This window comes from Bacillus rossius, chromosome 5 (assembly GCF_032445375.1).
Source record: "Bacillus rossius redtenbacheri isolate Brsri chromosome 5, Brsri_v3, whole genome shotgun sequence".
Lineage (NCBI taxonomy): Eukaryota > Metazoa > Arthropoda > Insecta > Phasmatodea > Bacillidae > Bacillus > Bacillus rossius.
This window is the reverse complement of record NC_086333.1, coordinates 8,031,347-8,055,111: the sequence shown is the minus strand read 5'-3', so window position 1 is coordinate 8,055,111 and position 23,765 is coordinate 8,031,347. Positions and strand designations below refer to the sequence as shown.

Sequence of the window (23,765 nt, the reverse complement as noted above, 5' to 3'; positions counted from 1 at the left end):
GTTCGGTATTACGAACTTTATGCCCATCGCTTCAAGTGCAGACGTAATGTAATTTCTTCGTCTTGAAAATTCACCAATCGTCCTCGCTGGTCAACGATTCTGACGACGACTTCGTGTGCGCACTTCACGACGACTGGAACGTAAATGATACTTTGCGGTACTTCGACCAGTTTATATCCTGGCAGGACCATCGGCGAAAACTCGTGCAGCATGTTGTTTAGTCTTCCATTGAGATACGTTCCACTTGTTAAATTACAGTTTATTATTATGACATTCACAGGCAAAATGTTTACTGCGCGCGTAGATTCGTACGTTCTTCCTGTATCATACACCTTTGATTCGAATCCGAGCATCGTACCTATGGTCCCAGGTTTCGTAAAGTCGACATTTTCACTGCATGTTAGAATACTTTTTTGAGTGTTTGGATTTCCACGCAGTTGAAAGTCTACATCCTGTGGTAACATATCCCTGATGTAATTTGCAATGTCGTCAATTTCGTAAGAGCCAACAGGTAACTGTATTTCATGAGCGGTCCCATCGCTTTTCAGGAAGCAGATCTTGCAGTTTTCTTCGTCGATATTAGGTATGACATTAAACGTTTGAAAATCTACGAGTCCGATACACCATTCTCCGTCTAAATCCAGAGGCGGGAAATGAACCGCCCGCAGCTCAGATGCGTGACCTGTCAAGGTAAGTGTTATCGACATTACTAATAAATTATCGTCACTGCACAACCTTTAAGTAGCAATTTTTATCTGCCAGCTAATTTTTGTTTGTTAAAAAGCGAAGACACAAGTGTCCGCAGTTTGTTTGATTAGGCCTCTGTTCCGTTTCGTAATTGTAAAACAACGTAGTGTACCGGCCCAGGTACAACCTAAGTTCTGGCGGAGGCCGTAAAATTCCAAAACTATCGTAGTACTCGGCCATTTTTCCAGACTTTACATAGGCCACCCAGTGCGTGCCTCGACCCGCCGACGTGTCTAAATTAATTATGACGAACTCACGTGTCTTTGGCTTGCTGGGCAAAGTGTCTCGCATAAACACGCCGCGGAAATTTGATTTTTTCAGTTTGCGCGCGTACTTTATTTAATCTACGTTGGTGAGCGGACGTTTCGGCAAAGAACTTAGGATTTTTTCATTCGTTTCTTTCTCATGCCTCGACCTGATTTGTGAGGTTGCAAGTAGAGTCCTGCGCCGTTTTTTTTACCGATGGCAATGACTTCCATGCTGGCATTGTGTCGCTGTGCTTCTTTTAACTGCTTGTGCTCGTTCTTCGAAGTGTTGACTGCCCGCACTATACCGCTCGTTGCACCGATGAGGCCGCCGAGAGCACCCAATGCTGGCAAAAGCAAAGGAAGAAATCCTCCTATAATCTTCTTGTCGAGAGTCTGTAGTTTTTGCTTGGCTTTTTGCACGCCTGCACCAGTCTTGCGTTTGGTCTTGCGTGAGTTAGTTTTTGACTTGATGGAGCTGGCTCGACGAGCACCCAGTCCTAACTTCGTCTTTGCCTTCATGATTTTGGAAACGCCCCACGCTGCGATTTTCTCTCCTAGTCCCGCGTTCGACGATTTACTTATATCTTTGGCTTCCTGTGCCAATATCTCGTCGGCCCGGTGTCTGGATTCCAGATCCTTGCTTAATGAATATGCGATATCGTGCTGCTTGCACTTTTCGTCGAGAGAATTAATGCCCACGTCACCGCGAGCTAACCTTTTCGCTAGTTTAGTCCCGGGGCCGCAGAATCTGTAGCCGGGAATGTGTAGCTCGAATGGTAGGTTGTTTATCAGAGAGTTTACGAGTCCCGCGCCGATGTGTTTTTTTTTCTTACCTCTTCGAGACATTAAACACAACTGACCAGAAAGTATAAATGTGTTTGATTTTATGCAATTACTTTAGTACAATGCAGGTCGTCAAGCAAGACGTGTGTTTGCCCGTGCGCATTACGCAAGACGATGTATTTAGTGCGCGTGAATCACGACATGGTATATTATTACCGTTTACCGTACGATGCATAATGGCGGGTCCGTCAAACTGTGGCAAGACGTGTGTTTTACTAAGTTTACTGGAGGAGCCAAATGGTCTTCGGTTCGAGAATGTTTACTTGTATTCCAAGTCGTTGCAACAGCCAAAGTACCAGCGCCTAGCAACTGTTCTACGCTCGGTGGATGGTCTGGAGTATTTTCCGTTTAGCGATAATGCGGATGTTGTACCTCCAAGCGAAGCAAAAGCTAATTCCGTGTTTGTTTTCGACGATGTAATGTGCGAGAAACAAGGCATAATACAAGAGTACTTTTCCATGGGCAGACACGCCAAGGTAGACTGCGTTTACCTGTGTTCAGATGTACAGTCGTATTCCAAAACATCTCCTACGAGACAACGCGAATTTCATAGTTTTGTTTCGCATGGACGAACTTAATTTACGCCACGCTTACGACGATCACGTAAACACCGACATGTCGTTTCAGGAATTCAAAGTCTTGTGCTCCTTGTGTTGAAAAGAAGAACACGGATTCCTAGTTATTGTCAAAGACTGGCCGCTATATAAGGGCAGGTACAGACGAGGTTTCGATCAGTTTATCGCCAAACATGAGTCATAGCATTTCGAAATTCGGTCGTAGCAGTCGAGACTTACGTACTGCTCTCAAGTCTCATGACGGCGATATCCGCAAATACATTTCGCTACTGGCTCAAAAAGTAGACAGTGTGAAAAAGGAATTACTAGAGTATCTCGGTGCCATCGACCAGCGTGTGGAAGCCTCGGATTCTCGCATTCGCGACATGATCGAAGTATCGAATGCACAAAGACGTGACGATCTGAGGACTTTTCAAAGTAGTCTGAAAGCATCACTATCTCACTTGTCAACAAATTCAGATTTGGCCAAACACAAGAAAGAAGTTTCTGCGAACGAATAAAAAAGTATAAAAGGCGGTCTTGCAATAAGTTTTCAGCCAGTACAGTATCGGACCTGGCCAGTGACCTTCATCGAGCTATACAGTCTGTTCGTGAAAAATATTTACTTGCTAGACGAACCAGACTTGCACGTGAGATGGAAAATGAGGAGATATTTAAACCAATCACTAGTCGCCTCGACGAACTTAAAAACAAGGAAGAACCAGCCATCATTGTGAAGACAGAAGTTGAAGATGAAATGCCAACTGTAAAGAAGAGAAAGCATGAACCGGATGGAGAAGAAGAGGACTTAACAAGTACAGAGTCCATGCACAAGAAGAAAATACCGAAAAAGGGACATCAAGTTAATGCAATGGTCAGATCATACCTGATATCGTTTACGAGCCGGAATAATGACATGACCTACGGAGTGTACAGAAAACATAATAAGTGGTCCCTCGGTGCTAAAGAAATAGACTAAACAAATATGGCAGTATTAAAAAATGGTAGCCTTCAGCAAAACAGAAAAATCTATGATGGCATATGTGATATCATCCTTTAGCAAACGAAAGCAAGATGGTAGACGTGAAGTCAGCATCGAAAAATATGACTATGATGTCAGATTCAAGATGGTGGACATGATGTCATAATTTAAAATGGCGGAATGATCTACCGTAACGAAAAGTGTAACATTCGGAAAGGGGAGCGCTTGGTATCAAAATGGTGGAAACCAATATGGCGGCTGAGCTCAAGATCAAATTTTAAGGTCATTGGTTAAGGTCAAATGTCAATATGACGAACATAACCAAAAGTGCAACGGGACGTCATCCAAGATGGCCACCGTAACGTCATGGGGTGGACCAGCTCCTCGCTCCTCAAACCAGAACCAGTACCTGGAGGAACCAATATGTACTACTCATGAATAACTTAATTTATTTTAAAATGTAAATATAACATATTTAGTCATTCGACTCTAAAGACAGAGTATATTAGTTTTAATAGTAATAAATCATATATTCACACAAATTAAGCTTAATGTAAGAAACCGAGCAAGTATAACGTGCATTATATGCTTCCATAGAATGTATTTTTAACCTTTAATATTTTCTTTATTTGACCGCAAAAGGGGTGAAAATGCGGTCATGTTGGTTTTATTGTAAAAATCAAATCCTTGAAGGTACTCACTTGGGATGTAAGTTATGCAGTATTATATATAAACATGCAAAATGCCTTAACTCATTCTCACTACTTGCTGAAATTATATTTTTTAAGGGGTGAAAAATCATAAATATAATTTTAACTTTAAAAAAATCATATATTCTGATTAAATCAAACTTATATTGAGATGTTTGGCAATGATTAATAAACATATCTTAGCCACATTTTATAGTTAACAAGATTTTTTTTTAAATATCGTCTCTTCAGTTATAATAAGGATTTATATTTATTAAATCAATACCTTATCGATCCACTTGATCAGTTTTGGCAAAATCAATTTAAACTCAATATAATTGGAACTTATTACAAATGTTTTGTATTCGTTATCTGCGGTAAAAACAAGTAATGGGATGAGTTTTGTTTCATTTGGTGAATTTAATTGCCATATTTACTAAATCTGTAGTTGTAATTTTTTGCAAAGGCATCCTTGAAGAAATGTTTGCTGCCATCGCTTCGGAACTAAAAACCTTGGGTTTGATTATTGAAGAATGCCGTGGAAAATCGTATGAAATACCACAAATATGTCTGGCATATACAATGGCTTACAGGCTAACATTCAAAGTCAAGCACCGTTTCCTTTTTTCGTTCCTCTAAATCGGTAGTTGTAATTTTTTGCAAAGGCATCCCTGTGATAAAAAAGGAGTGGTGTTGAAAATTTTGTGAATTTTGTTAAAGTAAATACAACTAGGAATTTTAATTCAAAATGTGATTATTTGAAAATTCTTAAAATAATGTAAATATATGTACTAATATAAATCTATATAATTATTTTTAACACAGCTTTAACAAAAATAAACGAAAGTGTAAGCGTAAACGATGGCATAACCTTAATTTAAATTAAATATGCTTGTATTTTTTTCTATTTTTTTTTATTTGGCTATTTCATGAAATGAAAACGAAGTGGGATTTTGTCAAATGTAAAATATATACTTGAAACATACTAAAACGAGGAATTAAATTAGATACTTATTCTATAATAAAAATTAAAAAGGCTTAGGCACAACGACTTTAGAAAATATCATTTTTTCGTTTTTATTAAGAATCAAATATTTTATACATGTGACACTACAATGTGTTTATTTCTTTAGTAAAAAGTTTGGAACTAAACAATACATTTCTTACAATGATAAAATATCTTATATACTGAGAATGTGCGAGCGAAGCCTTAGATTATTAGCAAATGTTAGAATACGTCTGGAAAAAACCTGATGTAAATAGTAGAAAATTGTATGTTGGTGTAATAAGTGAAACATATTTGTTGTGTGATAAGTTATATTAGTGGAAAGAGATTAAATGTATGAACATGAAGTATACAATGCAAGTATAGATACAAGTATAGATTACCTATGTTACTATATGTATGGAGTTGTAAAGAATAAAATGTAATATCAAAATAGTGAAAACTGTCATGGAAAAATTCCATATAAGGGAGAGTGTTGATACAAAACAGATCATTTAGGACATATGAGTAGGTGTATACAGTACTATCTTTTACCTGCGGCTTGGCTCGCGTTGATGTCCTTAAATAATTATCAATGATCATTGCATATAAAAAAAAAGAATATGGTAATTGGCTTTTTTTATTGCGTGACTGGAATCATCAGTATTTTAAATTCTAACAAACAATGTAGTTTAAAAAACTCAAAACATGCTTTATTGAAATGAGTTTCACTATTACCTAAATAAATAAATAATTTTAAATACTGAAATTTTAAAAAGTCCAAAGTATTAACGGATAATAAATTAATTTTTCTTTAAAATAGCTCAAATCAGGGTATTATTCTAGGATGCTCCTGTATACCATGTTAAATGTTTTTCTGTTCGGTGCAAATATGTGTATATTTCGGTCATTGGACACACGCGAGCCATGGGAAAAGCATGGCTTTTCCAAATGCACCCCTACTGCCTGCAATGTTTGCAGGTAGTATGTTTGTTGATGGTAACAGCAAAACTAAGGGCCGGTTTCACAAAGTCTGGGTATCGTCCGGTTATCTTCTGATTAAAATTTAAGTGCTGGTTAGCAGAATTACCTGTTTCTCAATATAGGGTTAACAGTAATCGGCCGATTAACTGATGGTAACCAATGGTTAAGTTAAACACAAGAAGAGGTTCTGATTAGTTGGCTACTGCTGATAGTTTTGAGGTTATGTATATTTTTGAAGCTGTTTGAAACCACATAGTGTGCAAAACAGAGATAATTGATTGAAGTGCCGCAGTGATGATGGCGAATGAATTGAACATTTTGTTTGAAGATGATGATGAAGAAATTGTTTAATATTTAAATAGACCACGAATATTTCGAGTAAGGCCAAATCACTTTCAAATGAATGACAGTGGATTTGCAATGAGGTTTCGGCTTAGCAAAAATACGGTCCTAGCACTGTTGCTTTGTGCCATATTTTTTGTATATTAAGCGCCCCATGCTTTTTTCTCATTTATACTAGTATTGCTAATATACTATTGTCATAAATTAAATTTTAAAATTATTTTTTACTTTTTAGTTTGATAATCTTTAAAAGCATGTTTCTTTAGTTTTTTAAACTATATTTATTTTTAACTTTTTAGTTTGATATTCTTTAAAAGCATGTTTTTTTTAGTTTTTTAAACTATATTTATGAATAATTATCATAGGGAAATGAGTTACCGACACTACCTATTACCATCTGAGATAACTATTTGGAGTTGCAACGTCACAAAGAAATGGTAAAGTCTCTCCGAATCATTTCCAGTTAGATGTATGGATATAATCTTAGAATTTACCGGGAAAAAAAAAAATTATTTTCGGCGTGACCGGGAGTAGAACCCACGATCGCTGAATCCGAAAACTGACGTCACAGAAGTCGCGCGCCTTAGACCGCTCGGCTAACGAACGTAATGAAATGGGTGGGACATTTTACAGTGATAAGCTCTCACTCTTAGTCGAAAGAGTTACAGACGGACAGACAAACAAACATACAGGTGAAGCTAATATAAAGCATGTAAAATAGAAAGACAGTTGGAAGTGTTTGACATTGTTTTAGGTAAAATTTTCCACTAAAGATATAAGTAATTCCGTTTCCGAAGCAAGAACATTTCCGGATAGTGGCCGCTTATTTTCGTCCATATTGATGTTTGTTTACAATTTTCTCTAACCGAACCTTAAACACTGGCCAAAAGTAACAAACGGAGGTAGCACGACAGCCAATCGCGATCCAATACGTCATCGCCTGGTTGCCATATTTCCCTTAACCGTTGTTTAGTTAAACACTCGTTAAAAATACGTTGGGAAACAGTCAAATGATAATCAGTACTTTAATGTCCTGTTTAAATTAATCGTTCGATTAGATAACCGAAACTTTAAACAGACTTTGTGAAACCGGCCCTAAGCCTGTCGGAAAACTGAACTGTTTTGAATTGGAACGATAGATCAGTGCGGATAATTGGAATTCGAGGTATGATAACACTTTCCCCTTTACTGACACCTGTTAAAATAGCTGCACCAAGTATATTCTGCCCCAAATGTGTGATCCAAAGCCTCGTTCCATTACATAGTCGAGGAGCATCTAGATTTCGCATAAGCATGAATTGTACATTTAGTTTCATTTGAAGTTTATGTGAGGGTACACCCGAAAGTTCAGGTTAATTTAAAAACTCCGCAGGATATAAAGTGCTTTGTTCTGTATCCATAATTGTATCTATTGACGAATACTCCTTTATTTCCCCTTGTACCTCTTTTAAAATATAAGTGTTGATTTTATTAACGACATCATTTTTTGGCGCCAATATTGCTCTTGTGCACAACCACTGATCGTAATTCAAATTTTGTTGAAAGTCCGGAAAAACTTGAGTACTTAAGATCCACATCATTTTCTACTAAATAACAAATTCTTATGAAAGTAAAATATAACCTTCAGCATCAACGTCCAAACAACAATCACCGAAGAAAATAAACAGACACCTAACCTCAAAAATTAAAACAATTTAAGCATTGCTTGGCAGTGACAGAAAAATAAAAATAAATGTGAAATTGACTGCCGGTATTAGAGTATTATATTTGGCGAATTATTTAATTTACTTATTGAAACGCCAGATGGAGTCAAATTTCATTCAAATTTCTCAAACTCTCAGTCGGACGAATATCAATTTTTTTGCCCTTCGGAAAAAATATTTTGTTTTATAAAGAGTGTCCTATTTCCTTTACTTAATCCTTGAAAATATTCGCACAGAATTTCACGATGATCGGTTGAGTAGTTTCCGCGTGAAAGCATAACAAACAAACAAACAAAGAGACTCACATTTGCATTTATAATGTTAGTAAGGATGTTCTGTGGTACTGGCTGCTGACCCGGGAGCCTGTAGGCGGCCGGCTGCCATCCATTATTCCGCCATATCCATCTGCCATCTTGGATAACTTCATCCATTAATCCGTTAATACATCCGTCATCTTGGTTGGCATCCATTAATACATACACCATCTTATATTTTACCTTGACCTTTGCCCTGACCCTGGCAGCCATCTTGGCTGCCGCCATATTTTTCTAAACCATTCCGCCATCTTAGATACTTTATTTTGGGATTGAGACATCACCATTTGACAATTAGTTATGACCGCCATCATGGATATGTGTGGCATCACTATGGCACTTTTCGCTATGGTTACCTTATTGGATGTGCAATTCAAATTTTAGAAAATATTTTTTTTTTAATTTCATTTTGGCCTCAGACACCTTTTTGTTTTTGTCTACTGGTAACCGCCATATTTTGTACATAAATCGAGGTCACCCACCAAAACTCCAACCATACTCGATCGAGTTTAACTTTTCCAAATGTAAAATTGAAAACATAAGCCCTTTTCCACTGGGCTAACAGATCAATTGGAGGATAAAGAAATTAATAATTTATATATTTTCTTAAAGTATGTTCTTAAGCCAATAGTAGTAGTAATGTATGGCAGGGAGTGCTATGTCCATGGCTCCCGGCACCACAATTTATGCTGATACAATACTGCGGGACTTTGAGACTTCTTAGATGGGTAATTAAAAGAACGTAAAAGCATGCTGACCAGTAGCGTCTGTTGGCTTCATGACCTCTCATCTTCACATTGTACCTCAAAACAAAGCACTACTTGAATTTTATAGTGGTAAGTTTATGACTATTTCCATGCAGCCTGGACTTTGCACCCAGTGACTTCCACTTGATCCTTTACTTAAACTTACATCTTGCGGCTGGAAACTTCCAGGACGATGGTGAGATCAAAACTTAAGTTGAAATTTTATTTCGACAATTATGCGGTTAACTTCTATGACTGTGGAATTCAAATGCTTGTACCAATACTTAATCATTTATTGGAAATATGTGGCAGTGCGACAAAATATAAGGCAATGCAATAATTAAAAGATTTGTAAATGATCATGTTGCATTGTACCATTAATTTTCGAAAATACCTTGTATAATAGAATTTTAAGTAATAAATGATTTCACTTAAATGTTTTATTTACATATTTTATCATACCTGGGATCCATTCGAGTATATTCATTATTATTTTAACAGAAAATAATCATTAAATAAGGATATATTTATGAAATAAATTATTAGTAAATACATTATTTTAATTTTTAATTAAATGTTTATTGACTAGAGATCAAACGAAAGACCGCAAACGATCATATCACCCAGTATGTTAGTAAGTAAATTCAAAATTATTTCATAAATTTTTTAGTGATATATAAAAAATTAATGGTGGTCAATATTTCTGAAAATATGTCAGTCGGTTAGGTTAGATGTGATTGATTCTAGGGGCTCTGGTGGGTAACAAACGAAGAAATATGGTGACCAACACTTCAACACTACAGCAGACAACAATATAATCCAACATGGCAGCCAACATGACTGCTGCGACGTCACATTGGTTGGAGTTAATTAAGTTTTGGAATAAATAGTAATGGTAGTCGGATTGCCTGTATAAATCATGGAAGAAGACATTTTTAAGTGCATTCATAGTAATTTAACCAATGACTTTAAAATCAGGGACGGAAATACTTTTATATGAAAATTAAAAAAAATATATGTTTCGTGTTTTAAATTTTTTATCAAAAATATAGGTATTTTTTCTTAGGTGAAGATGAACCGACGGATTCATAATCGATTTTGAAAGCGTGTTTCATTTAATCTTTTGTTATTTATTCTTATAAAATATGGAGGCCAAGATGGTGTCAGTATCTTACTGGTGGACGATTACGGTAAAACTATTTTGGGAAATATAAGGCCTTTAGTGATTTTTTAATTTTTAGAATTTTGGTGGAAAATATTTTCCTCAAAATGGGAATATTTTATAAATTGTAACTATTAAGTTGCATTAAGTAATCACTAGTCAACATTGATGCATTCTGGTTCAATTTTTAAGTCAAGGTTTCAAAAATGGCATATGTAGTATGGCGGATCCCCAGCTCCAGCCCCATGCTTCAACTCCAGCTGTTATATATAACACCAACAATGTTCACTGACGGACAAGGAAACAAATATGTCGGCCAATATGGCTATCATAACATCACATTTACCAACGTCAGGTAGGTGGGGATATGCGTTGGTAATATTGGCGGGGGCCAATATGCTGACGTCATTAAGTTGGAAAATTAGTCAAATTTTTTATAAGTGTCTCGTACGGGTATTGAACTGACGATTGTCTTAAAAACATTTATGTAAATGCTTTTATAATCGATTTATTTTAATTTATTTTATTATATTTATTTCATATAAAATTATAATATGGCAGAGTGGTTAAGATATTGGTAAAATTTTAACCTAGACGGAGGAAGATATGTCATTCAAGACTTGGCTATGACGTCAAACAGTTGGAGCTCAGCTCATCGGCTCCTCAATCTGACTCCTGTTTTCGTAGAATACAATAAATACTACTCAAACTGATATTGCAGATTATTTATTGAGACTGGAAAATAGCCGAAAGTATGGTACTGTACGATAAATGTATCATTAATATTTATTTCATATTGTACTTGAGAAGTATTATAAAACTGATACACCAAAATATACATAGTACTATGATATAGAGACTTTGAAATGGAAACGCGGCACTCCAAAGAGGAGCTCCACAAAAACTATTAATTACACTGAAATCTCAAAACTTCCCCAGTACGTGGTTCACATGAAAGCGAAAAAAAAAAAATAATGTGTTACCGAAAAATATAAATAGGGGAAAACTATTTTCTGAATATAAAAATAAACGGCATTTACGTATTGTCATAAGCGAGGAGAACGAGTGCAGTCAATGTAGTGCACTAAGGGCAGTAAGTAGTCACAGCGACACACCTGGAATAGTGTCAAATGTGATGGATCAGGGCAGGAAGGCCTCTACTCACTGTGGCATATGCAGTGAACAGAGGGCAGGAAGAAGTCGCGACACACGATGGCGATGGCGGAGAAAGCGAAGAAGCCTGCCAACACGTGCAGCAGCAGTGCGCCATGCTGCCTTTGCTCGCGAGAGAAGAGGTCCTCCGGAAAGTCATCAGAGTCCTGCGGCGTGCAGTCTAAAACAAAAACAAAAACAAAAAGACATGCCCGAACCCACTTACCACTTCGTTAAATCAAATACATCAAACCATGAAAAGTCAAAATTTACTAAATTACTTCTTGCACCCAAGTAGCCCTCATATTAATTTTCCTTCTGCGACCAAAAAAATAGGAACCAAGAAGTCAGAAGTCAGTTTCATTTTAATAGAAATGCTAGGCACAAGAAGACTTTGGTGTGTCTAGCTCTTCATTGGGACACTACAAAATGGGATTTGGCCTAGTTTTGTTGCCGAGGGTTTCGGCTGTTATGTTCTTTAAATAATTTTTACAATATGAAAGTCTGATTTCACTTAATGTGTTGGGCTTCGCCAATGCTGGTATGTGATATTTTGTACTAGGAAGTTAATATTTTAATGGAAAGGAAGGTATACCTAATATTAGCACGAAACCATCTGTGGCATTAATTAACAATGCATTTTGTAGCTTGCTGGCTTTATATATGTTATTTATATAGTTCTGTCTGAAGTACCCGGCGTTGCCCGGGTGAAACACATCACAATATAAAGAACATCACTACCGAATTTCAATTGTGTAGGGCAAACACTTATAAGACTGTGAAATTTTGATTTTGAATTCCCATTGACTGTACATTCTCAGTGCATCAAGGCAAAACTTCATTTACGAAGTTCTAAATCGTTTAAGTGCCTTTAGCTCGCTAGCAGACGCGAGCTTCACTAAGCGGATGGGTTTCGTCAAGGAAAACGATAAGAAGTTGACAGACCTTACTTATGACCGTGTGGCGGACACAGAGTTGACACAAACTCATTTGTGTGCATATGACCTACGTACTATGATTTTCTATTGTAAAACTCAATTTACCCATTTTTCACTCTCTTAGGGATGTAATTTCCTAATTATATGATGTCTATGTAGCACACTGACACAAACTATCTATATGTAAAATATCATGTCGTTTCATTGCTGCATTGCTTCGTAAAATAAGGACAAACAGACGAAAACACTTTCGCAATTATAATATTTATTATGTATTACTTACTGTCAAGATTTTTATGTTATTTTATAATCAAAACAACTGATACCTTCCAGGAAGTGAAGTTGAGTGTCACTTAACAAAGTAAGGCAGAGCAGAACATTGAAGGCGTCAGCCACACCTGTGCACATCCATACCGTTTAGACATTTGAAATTTTTTTACAAAACTGTAAAAGTTGGCTGAAATTGTTTCAGAGCAGAGATGTCTTTTGAGGACTTTTCTCCTGGGTACTCCCGTTTACCTCACCCAACCTCATCACATAGTCTCTTATTATTTCTAATAATTTCGACGTAGACAAGAAGTTAAACACAATCATTCATTCATCGAACAACCAAAGGTCAATGGTTCGGTTAACTGCTTTCAGCTGCAGGTTTCTAGTTTCCCTATATTAATAACAGTTATTTCTGATGAAGTGCTTAACACAGGCAGTCACCCTCATAAGTCTGCAACACGTACAGCAGGTGAAAATAATAAATTGATATGTTTCTGTAGTTTTAACCTTACCTAACATGTCTGCCCCAGAAGACACAAGAGTCCATGGCCAATCTTTTATTGAGCCACAATGACTTGACCACCACAGAGAACGGGATATTAACTGAGAATTCCTCTCATAGCAAAGTCAAATTTGTTTTATGCTAATTGTAAACGGTACTATATATTCACAGAAGTAGAAATAGGTTCATAAATATTACAGACAAAATTGTTTGATTAAGTCTTCCATTTATATGTGAATCCCACTAACCAACTTAGTGAAAATCTATGCATTCTGCTGATCATAATTACCAGTTATAATTATGATTACACAGACACAAATAATTTTTCACCAGGTCCTTAGCATTTAATTCAATTAGTTCTTAATGTAGCTATCCTTAATTTTCAAAATGACACAAAATTCTTTCCTTCCAACTGGCTAAACTTCACAGAGTACTCAGCTTGCAAGAGCTATCTATAATAATTATGGGATATAAGCACCAGGAAGCAAAGAGGATTAATTGTTTAACGTGTTAAATGTTTCCAGTATGTTTCATGAAAGGAAATTATTCAATTTAGCTTTCAGTAGCAAGAGTTATAACTGGAGCCAACTCAAAAAAATCAAGCAATTTCTTATGTGTCCAGAGCATTATGAGCGCTTTTTTTTTGCAGTATTGTACGTGCTAAGATCATTTTAACATTTGTTTTGTCAACTTAAAATGTTATTGAGGTGGGTTGATGTAGTGCATTATAAAGTAGTAATGCACGGAGAGTTGAATGATTATTGATACATCTTTCATTACATATAGGTATTTTATGACTGGCCAGTGAACTTCCCAGAATTGCCGCAATCAAAAACACATCATTAAAATTGACACTGGAATGCAAACAGACCTGTTGGTAGCAAACCAATATTGTTTACCTTTTTGTGTGAACTGCTATATTTATGCACAAGATCAAAATAGATCACAGGGTTAAGATTAAACTTACTGAAAGTTCTGCTGGTAAAAATAATTATAAGATAAGACAAAATTCACCAATGTAAGGCTTATGTCCAAATCTGAGTAAACATTTCATTCAAAATTCCATGTAAACACAAAAATGTAAAATGTAACTTACAAGAATGTTGCACAAGTTAGTTTGTTGCTGTGGTATAGTGTTGTGTGTGTCATTTAGACTAAATCTACAGAAAATTTTCACTGACGCTTTTACACCTACATATAATTTTGTGTGGCAACTTGTTCCTTGAAAACCATACAAATAAAATTAATCTTAATTTCAGTATTCGCAAGGCAAAAAACAATGGACGATAGTACTCACTGCGCTCTTTAGGCAATGAGAAGCCGGTGTACGAGCAAGGAGAACCACGGGATATCCGACATTGGGCAGGAGTCGCCAGACGGTGGTAATCAATGCGCTCTTCAGGCGATGAGAAGCCAGTGTGCGAGCAAGTAGAACAGCGAGATATCTGGCATTAGTAAGGCGCCACCTGACAGTGGTACTCACTGCACTATTCAAGCGAAGAGAAGTTATTGTGCGAGCAAGGAGAACTGTGTAATAGGTGGCATTGTGCAGGAGCTACCGGACAGTGGTACTCACTGCGCTCTTCAGGCGAATTGGTTTCACTGCTATTGGTGAGCGCTGCCAGCATGACGCCTAGTCGCAGCATGTCGAGGCCGTGTGAGTGACGGACGCAGCGGTCGCTCTACTTATCTGCTCAACCCTCGATAACACCTGTTCACTTGGCGCGACGCGGCACTTCAGGAGATGGGCGGAGCCTGGCTGATTAGTTTGGACTTTCTGACACTTCCCACTGGCGCTTCTCACGTGCTTTCCGCAGTCTGCTGAATGCATTGAGTTAGTAAATATTCTAAATATATTTCGCTGCACGGAATGAAGAAAATGTTTAAATTATATTTTTTCTGTAATATTTTGGTGAACATATAGGATGTTATGAAAATGTTTCGGGAGTTTATATAATTTTCCAAAACATATCCAAAAAATGAATAGGTACTTCGAAATATACCTACGCCTGTAGTTTGCGCCAAAAGGGATTTTTTTTGTTAATAGAATTTTTTTTCTTTGAATAAGGGTTTATGTTGGTGCGTTGGAGTTAATTAAGTTAACGTGGTATCACTCTTTGACTCCATAGAGTGATTTAATCAAGTGTGCGGAACAGTTACAAGCAGGCCTTATATCAAAAAATCTGTTTTAAAAGTGTGAAAGGGAAATGGAGTTGATTTTTCGAAATCTCATATAGACATGGGATGGAATTAAATTTTATTCGTAATTAGATGTAGACAATCACATTTCTCTTATTTTGAAACTCAATAATGAAAATGTATGTGTGTGTAGTTATTTAAGTGTTTGGCAAAGTTGAATAGGGATATTTTGTCGAGATTTTGTGTTTAGAATTGAATTTTTAAAATCCTATAAAACGATTTTTACTCTCTTTTTAAAAGTAGTAGCTAAAATTTTAGAAAGAAGCACCAATATTATAGTTTGTTTAAGGGACGATAATTGGTAATGCGGCAGACTTTTTGAAAAATCGGGTACACAGGGACCTTCCTTTTTCTTGTAGACTCAAAATAAAAAACGTATATTCATATCAGTATAAAATTGCGGATAGGAAAAAAAACATACAAATATAAACTATTTTTTAAATCAATACCTATCTATGCATAGATTCTTAAAATTATTTAGAACAAAAAATTTCATTTTCTGATTTGGCAAACAATTTACTTATTACAACGCACAATAAGTAATTTACTTCTTAACATATTCTAAAATTTGCTCATATGTGATAAATAAAAAAAACTTTATTCGTTTCTGTTCGGAAGTTTTGCCCAAGGTCTAAAATCTTTTACTGGTGTAATTGTATATGACATTAAGACGTTTCTTTTAAAACAGTCAAACCCCATAAATAAGTTACATATGTATAAGCAAGCTAAAGTATGTTTATTAGACTCATATTCTTAGTTTAACTATGAGTAATATGATTTTACTACTTTTATTTGTTAATAGATTTTAATTATTTTAATTACATTTGTAGTACTGAAACCGACATCAAATGCTGTGTTGAAACTTATATTTTATCACATCTTAATCACGTATACTAAGTTACTTCTGCGATAAAAACATTAAGTGGAAATCAATATATATTTTTATAATGAATGAGATAGCAGTTTTTAAAAATAATATCGATAAAGTTATGAGATAACAATATGAAACAATGTCAGTTAAGGACAAAGCACTATTATTAACTTTGACCTATGCAACCAGCGAATAAAATTCATTGTGTATACAAAACACGAAAATTTTTAATGAACTTTGGCTGTTGTGAAGTAATTCCTTAACATAGCCACACTGACAGAGAAATTCAAGTATTCTGAAGCAAGACTTTAGAGAAAAGAGGCAAAGTACACTTAAACAAGACAAGAGAGAAAGAAGGCTAAGTACACTGTAGCAAGACGCGTCAAAACTTAGACTAAGAGCCGCTTGCAGAGTCAGGGAAGTAAAATCTAAGCAAAAATTTCGCAACTTAATTAAATGGTCAAATACTTTACTTCGCTTCACGTCACGATTGTGAAAGCTGGCTTAAGTACACTAAAGCAATACGAGTCAGGAGAAATACTGAGTTCACTAAAGCATGACTAGAGAAAAAGAAGACTTGACTACACTGAAGAAGACAAATCAAAAGGAAAAACATGTTATAAAGAGAAAACTTTGTAAACTGAAGCACTACAAGAGTTAAAAAAGACTGAGTACACTAAAGCAAGACGATTAAGAAGAAAGACCGATAACACTTATTCAAGATGAGTTAGGAGGTAGAGTGAGTACCTACACTGAAGCAGGACATGTTAGAAGAAGAACTACCTAGATTTTTTTTGTCCGTTTTCCGTAACAATTCTTGCTCTTGACCTTTTCACTTTTTTTTATCACTGCGTTGCCCTTTGTTTAGCAGTGGGGTTCAGTGTGCCGGTTAGAAGCTCCGAAAACAGAGTTTCGAATTTACAAACCATTTTCGCATCTTTCTGGACCATTCACATCTCCATCCATGAACATCCTCTTGCATGGCATTGCCTTCGCGTTCCGCCCAGCTCGCTTTGAAGATGGCCTTGTTGGGCCACTAACCTCAGCTGAGCAAGCAGGCAGATAAGTCTTCGGGAAAAGGAACCTTGATTAATTATTTATAAAAAAATACACTGTTAAAATCGGAACATCATCAAAATACTATTTTTAATACATTAATTATTTTAAAAAAGTATTTATTATATAAAAATTGGTCAAAATCCTTTTAAGTTTCAATAGTTTTTTTCTTGTTTTAAGGTACACCATTGGAGTCAAACATTTAAATATCATATAATTTGATCTGCGCCGGCTGGCCCGTGAAACTTTCGTACAAGACTGTAATTTTTAAAAAAAAGTTTCCTTTGTGAATTTTTTTATGTACGGAATTTCTGTATAAGAACGGAAATAATCGGAATATATGTAGTTCCTTGTTTTCAACAGTAAACTGTCTGTTTTAACACATAATAATCAACTGGAAATTCCGGCATATTATTTCCTTTATTATTAGTAGTATATAATAGGGCATCCGGGGACAGGCTTCAGGATGTGGATTGAAGATTGTAGGTCAGCCATTTTGGATTGTGTCGTCACGACGGCCATTTTTAATTAGCGTAACGGGACACAGCGTAACGGGACACATCGTAACGTGACAAGAAGATCACGGTGGCCATTTTGGATCCACCATTTTGGATGACGTAATTTTGTTTTCTCAAAAATTCCGGTATTGTGTTTTCCGCCATTTTGAATTATGACGTCACCGTTGAAATTTTCGTTACGGTCGCCATCTTTAACTTTTTTATTTATTATCCAATTTTAATGAAATTTTTTTTTAAAAATTATAAAAAAATTCAATTAATAAAATTTTAATAAAATATTTAAAAAAGCCTACATTTACGCCACGGGGTTCGGAGTCCTCGGTTCGAATACGGTGAGGGCAAAAAATAAATAAAAATGACGACCGATCCTTCCCCCGCGGTGGCTGCCGGCATACTGACTTCCATCACTTTTTATCAAAGCATATACTAGAACCTCGATAATCCGAGCTGGATGGGACCGGGGCCAACTCGGATTATCAGAACCTCAGATTATTGGAAATACGAATAAAAACACGCAAAATCAATTTCTAATACATATGTCGATGTTTTAATAAAAATAAAATACAAACATATTGAAAGGCAGATTAGAAATATATACATAATTATTATTTTTTAAAATAATATATTATTGTTTTTTGTTTTTTTAATGCTCCTCGCTTCTCAGCTGCTCGTGTGCTCCACTTCTTAAAAAACATTACGTCATTTGGCATGACGTCATCTTGCTGCTCCACGTATTCGAGTGCCTTTTCTAAACGTAGAAACCCATCTGCATGGCTAATTTTTTTGTTGGTTTCTTCTTCCCCTTGTTCGTCTTTTTCGGTGTCCTCATCCCGGTTGTTGACCATTTCAATAATTTTCTCATCTGTCAATTCTTCAATTTCATCACTGTCTAACCACTTCTTAACCTCTTCAGCACTGGATTCCATTTCGCAGCCAGGGATTGCCACCATTAAATTCAATAGAGTCATATTATCACAGTCATCTTCAACTGTTTCTTCTTCTTCACTTTGTGAAACTCTCGGTTTTATAAGTTTTGACCAGGATTTCTGTATAGTTTCCTGTTTAATTTCTGACCACGCATCAACTAACCAATAGATAACGTCTTTTATAATAACTGTTTTTAGCATATCTACTAATGAAATTTCTTCTTCTTGCAAAATATATGTCAGAAGCATGCGTCTGTACTTTTTCTTTATTGTCGCAATGACGCCTTGGTCCATAGGTTGAATGAGGCTAGTCACATTTGGGGGCAGGAAAACAGTTTTAATTTCATCACTTGAAAGCTCTTCTACGTTTGGATGGGATAGAGAGTTGTCAATAACCAACAGTGCTTTTCTCGGTAATTGTCGTTCTTTTAAAAAAGTTTCTACTGAAGGAACAAATTCCTCGAAGAACCAATTTTTAAAAATGGTCGTATTCATCCACGAGTTCTTTTGATTTTTGTATGCGACGGGTAGTGCGTTCATATTTACATTTTTAAAAGCTCTAGGTTTTTTTGATTTTCCTATCACCAAGGGACGAAGCTTATGTGTCCCAGAGGCATTGGAACATGGCATAACAGTAATTCGTTCCTTGCTCTTTTTATGCCCAGGAGCGGAAATCTCGTCTTTGGATGCTAGACTCTTGTCAGGTAGCATTTTAAAATTTAACCCAGTCTCGTCACAGTTATATAATTGATCATGTGTGTAGCCCCCTTCTTCGATCATGCTTTGAAATTTTTGAACATAGTTTTCAGCACCAGCAGCATCAGCTGAAAGCTTATCTCCTGTGATATGCAATTGCCGCACACCGTATCTTTTTTTCCATTTATCCAGCCATCCTTTACTGGCATTAAAATTGCTTTCACCTTCTTGTAATTTATTACGAAAATACTGCGTTTTTTCTTGTAATATAGGCCCAGAAAGAGGGACACCTTTTTGCCGCTGTGCTAAAAACCATGAAAACAAAGCTTCACTTGTTTTTTCGTACTCACTTTTTTTCATACGAGATCTGGATGTTGTAGCCTGAGAAAGATTTTTTTGAGTTTGCCATAACTCCAATTTCTGTCTGTTGCGCCTCCAGTCACCCACAGTAACAGCACTCACTCCTAAATCACGCGCAATTGTTTTTAGCGGCTCACCTTTATCAACCCGCGTCAGCGCTTCTAATTTATCACTTAATGATATTTCAGTATGTTTTCTTTTACTCATACTGGTTCGTAATAGAACTGGGAGTAACTACATAGATGTGCTCACGGCGAAGAACTTATGGGAACTAAAAATTGCCCTCTGGAGGGAACGCGGGGAAGTGACGAGGGGGCGGAGGATCTAGGCCGACGGAGAAAAGGGGTTTCCCCCAATGTTCTAAAAATAGATGCTTGCGACTTCTGCAGGGGTGGGCGGCTACCTGCTATGTACAGTCACTTACCCAACTCACCCCATCAGGCCTTCCTCCTCAATGTAGCCCTGGCCGTCCCTACGTGTATGTGTGTTTGCAAAATTCATATTTTTTTCTTTCTCATAACCCCCGAAACTGACTCGGATTATTGGGAACTCGGATTATCGGAGCTCGGATTATTGAGACCCTAGGTATATCGTCAGCTGGTATGACGTCGTGGCCGCCATCTTGTCTTCGTCCGCTGGAGATCAATATCTTGTTTTCGTCTGCTAGGGTGTGCTGATACCATGTTAGTAAAATTATCTGGTCACCACACCTTTGACATTGACCTTGAACTTTGACCTTGACCTTGAAATTTGACCTTGACCTTGAAATTTGACCTTGAACTTGAACTTTGACCTTAACCTTGAAATTTGACCTTGACCTTGAAATTTGACCTTGACCTTTAAATTTGAACTTACCTTGAAATTTGACCTTACCTTGAAATTTGACCTTACCTTGAAATTTGACCTTGACCTTAAAATTTGACCTTGAACTTGAAATTAGACCTAAACCTTGAAATTTGACCTTGACCTTGAAATTTGACCTTGACCTTGAAATTTGACCTTCACCTTGAAATTTGATCTTGGCCTTGAAATTTGACCTTGACCTTGAAATTTGACTTTGTCCTTGTCGACCATCATGGATCCGACATTTTATGTTCAGTACATGCTACCAGGAGCTACCACCTGCTGAAGTACACCATCTTGTGTGTGTGTGTACTTGTATTATAGAGTACATTTCCATCTGGATAATTTTATTCTAGCCCGCTACAGTGCAGTAATAATTTATTACGGAGGTGCCCCCACCATCTTGAAATCATGTAATAATGTAGCTAGAACAGCGGGGAAAAAATCCAAAATTCATTTAATAAATCACTCATTAACTTACATATCGATTCGATCCGCTCCAGTCCTTGGTTCGATCCTCGATCGATGTAATAAAGTTTAATTTTCTAAATAAAATAATAATTCCAACAAACCATGTTCAACATTCTTAAAGAGACTTTATATCCTCTACTACCATCATCCTATCAGACATCAAGAACACCATATTGGAAATTCGTAATTGTAATGCTAGAGATTCGGGAAAAAGTTTAAAATTCATTAAATAAATTTGTAATCTAAATACTGATTGATTAGATCGACTAAGATCCTTGGTTCGATCCCTGGCCGATACAAAACAAATTTAATTTTAAAAAAGTGCCAGGAAAGTGTAAGGTTCGAGAAATAAAACACCACAAAGTCTATTACAAACATAATATTTACTACACAATTTCTATCCTACTACAGAATCACTTGCGAAAGCCAGCAATCTTATAAACATTTAGCCCTGCATAGACAAGCAACGACTACTTCTTTGCTCCAACAGCTCCAAATGCTCCAAATGGCTCCAAATGCTCCAAACGGTCTCAAAATGGCTCCAACAGCTCCAACAGCTCCAAATGCTCCAACTGCCTTTTCTTTCAACAGCCACAATGATATTGGGCTACAATACTACGAGTCTAAGAGACTACGAGGCTACAAGGCTACGAGTCTAAAAGGATCTAGCTGGTTCCGAGTTATACATGGCTGCGAGACTGCATGACTAAAAGACCACATGGCTACGAAACTACATGTCTATGATGCTACAAGGATACAAGTCTACTCGCCTCCAACACGCAATGTACGCATTGTACGCGCAATACATGCAATTTACATGCAAAAAATGTAATTATTACACAGTACACACAGGAAACGGAACGTACACACAGTACACACAGGAAACGAAACGTACACACAGTACACACAGGAAATGGAATGTACACACAGTACACACAGGAAACGGAACGACGTACACACAGTACACACAGGAAACGGAACGTACACACAGTACACACAGGAAACAGAACGTACACACAGTACACACAGGAAACGGACGTATACACAGTACACACAGGAAACGGAACGTACACACAGTACACACAGGAAACGGAACGTACACACACATACAGTAGCGGAAACACACAGGCTTAGTTGGAAATCAGAATACAAGAAATAAAAACATTAAATTTTTACTTTCAATATTTAATTACTTCTCAACATTACACAAATACAAGTAAAAGAAGCCATTATTGTATGTAGCCAGCTTTCCTCAGTTCTTTGAGTATGAAGGATATTTCTTTGATGCACGAATAGTTTCCTGCACAAAGCGAGCCATGTAGTAGTCTTATCCGGTCAACCAATATGTTTGGATCTTTCAATGATGTGTAATCAATCTCTTCTACCACCATCTTACTTGCTTGTTTATTATAAATACAGTTAATATCACAATCGTCCCAGTGATCATAATAAGCATTATCAGATTTATTTATTATAACACGACGTTTCCATCGTTTCGGTCTCAGGACATCGCCACATTCTTCGATCTTGTCAGCTCTAGGTGCTTCATCACAGTATATGCCTTTGTCAACAGCCTCAGAGTCACTGTAACAATCACTGTAGAAGACATCCTCTTCACCCAGATTACCGTATGAATTCGCTATCGATGATGTCGAAGTGTCTTCATCGTCTTCATGCTTCCTGTTTAGGAGTCCATCATCATTTTTACAAAGAATGGAGGATCTACTGAATATAGGCTTGAATGTATTCTCACTTTTCACGGTGTTGATACTTCGATTAGTTTCAGTCTTCCCGAAGCCATTAGCATCCTTCAATTCATGTTCTTCCTCACGATCGGGTGAGCTAATACCATCACGCTCAGGACAAGGAAAATTATTGTCGTGTGCAGATCACTCTTCTTTAGCCTAGTGGATCCATCGGTGTCCTCTATGCCGTAAGTAGTCTTGACTTTACATGTTCTACCATGTATTTGTAAGCTGTCAATTCGTGTTAACAACCTGCTACAACGATTACAGCTTAACATGTTGCATAGTGGGTTTCTAGCACAATCATTCTTCTCATGACGTCTAGCATTCCTTCTCATGACAAAATCCTTGCCACAGTATCTACAGCGGCTTCCTTCCGATTCAGCTGCAGATAACAAACCATGATCCATGGTAGCTTCTGTGACTTATGTTAGATACAAACTGTCAGTTTTCTCCAATTGGAACCATTTCTTAAATTGAATTTTTTAAATATTTCATCAGCGAGAGTTAAGTTAACTAATGCAAAGCAAATTGATGCAAGTAGTTCTGACTGTCATCAACAGATGTCGCCACTTGTTGCTTGCAGGTAAATAATATCTATTTCATTAATGCGGGATGTGGAATGCTCACTATCTATCGCAAAGGAAGGTTGGCTTCGCTAGACTCCAAGGAGAAGGAAGTTCGTCCTTCCTGTTAGTGCTTCTTAGATTACTCAGAGATTATTATTATTCGACTGAGTAATGATTTTTTTTTTAATTTCCACCTGATAAAGTATTACAAGTGATGATTAAGTAGCAGAAGTTCACTAATTAAATGTAACTCTGAATAACATGACATGACTCATTAAGTAAAAAATCCTTCATGCAGAGACTGATTTCTCACAAATAATCAGGAACATTCGGAGAAAACCATCATATGT

The 23,765-nt window shown here is 36.6% G+C and overlaps 1 protein-coding gene across 1 annotated transcript in view; it reads right to left on the bottom strand.

Moving 5' to 3' along the window:
• LOC134531572 (sodium/potassium/calcium exchanger 4-like) overlaps nucleotides 1-14,853 on the bottom strand; it is a 139,979-nt gene extending 125,126 nt beyond the window's left edge. Inside the window, exons 1-2 of the mRNA XM_063367283.1 lie at nucleotides 14,738-14,853; nucleotides 11,465-11,632 (exon numbers count right to left, since the gene is read on the bottom strand). Of these exons, the coding sequence (XP_063223353.1) occupies nucleotides 11,465-11,632; nucleotides 14,738-14,807 (238 nt within the window). The 5' untranslated portion in view covers nucleotides 14,808-14,853. The remainder of the gene's footprint in view (nucleotides 1-11,464; nucleotides 11,633-14,737) is intronic.
• Nucleotides 14,854-23,765: the final 8,912 nt, after the last annotated feature.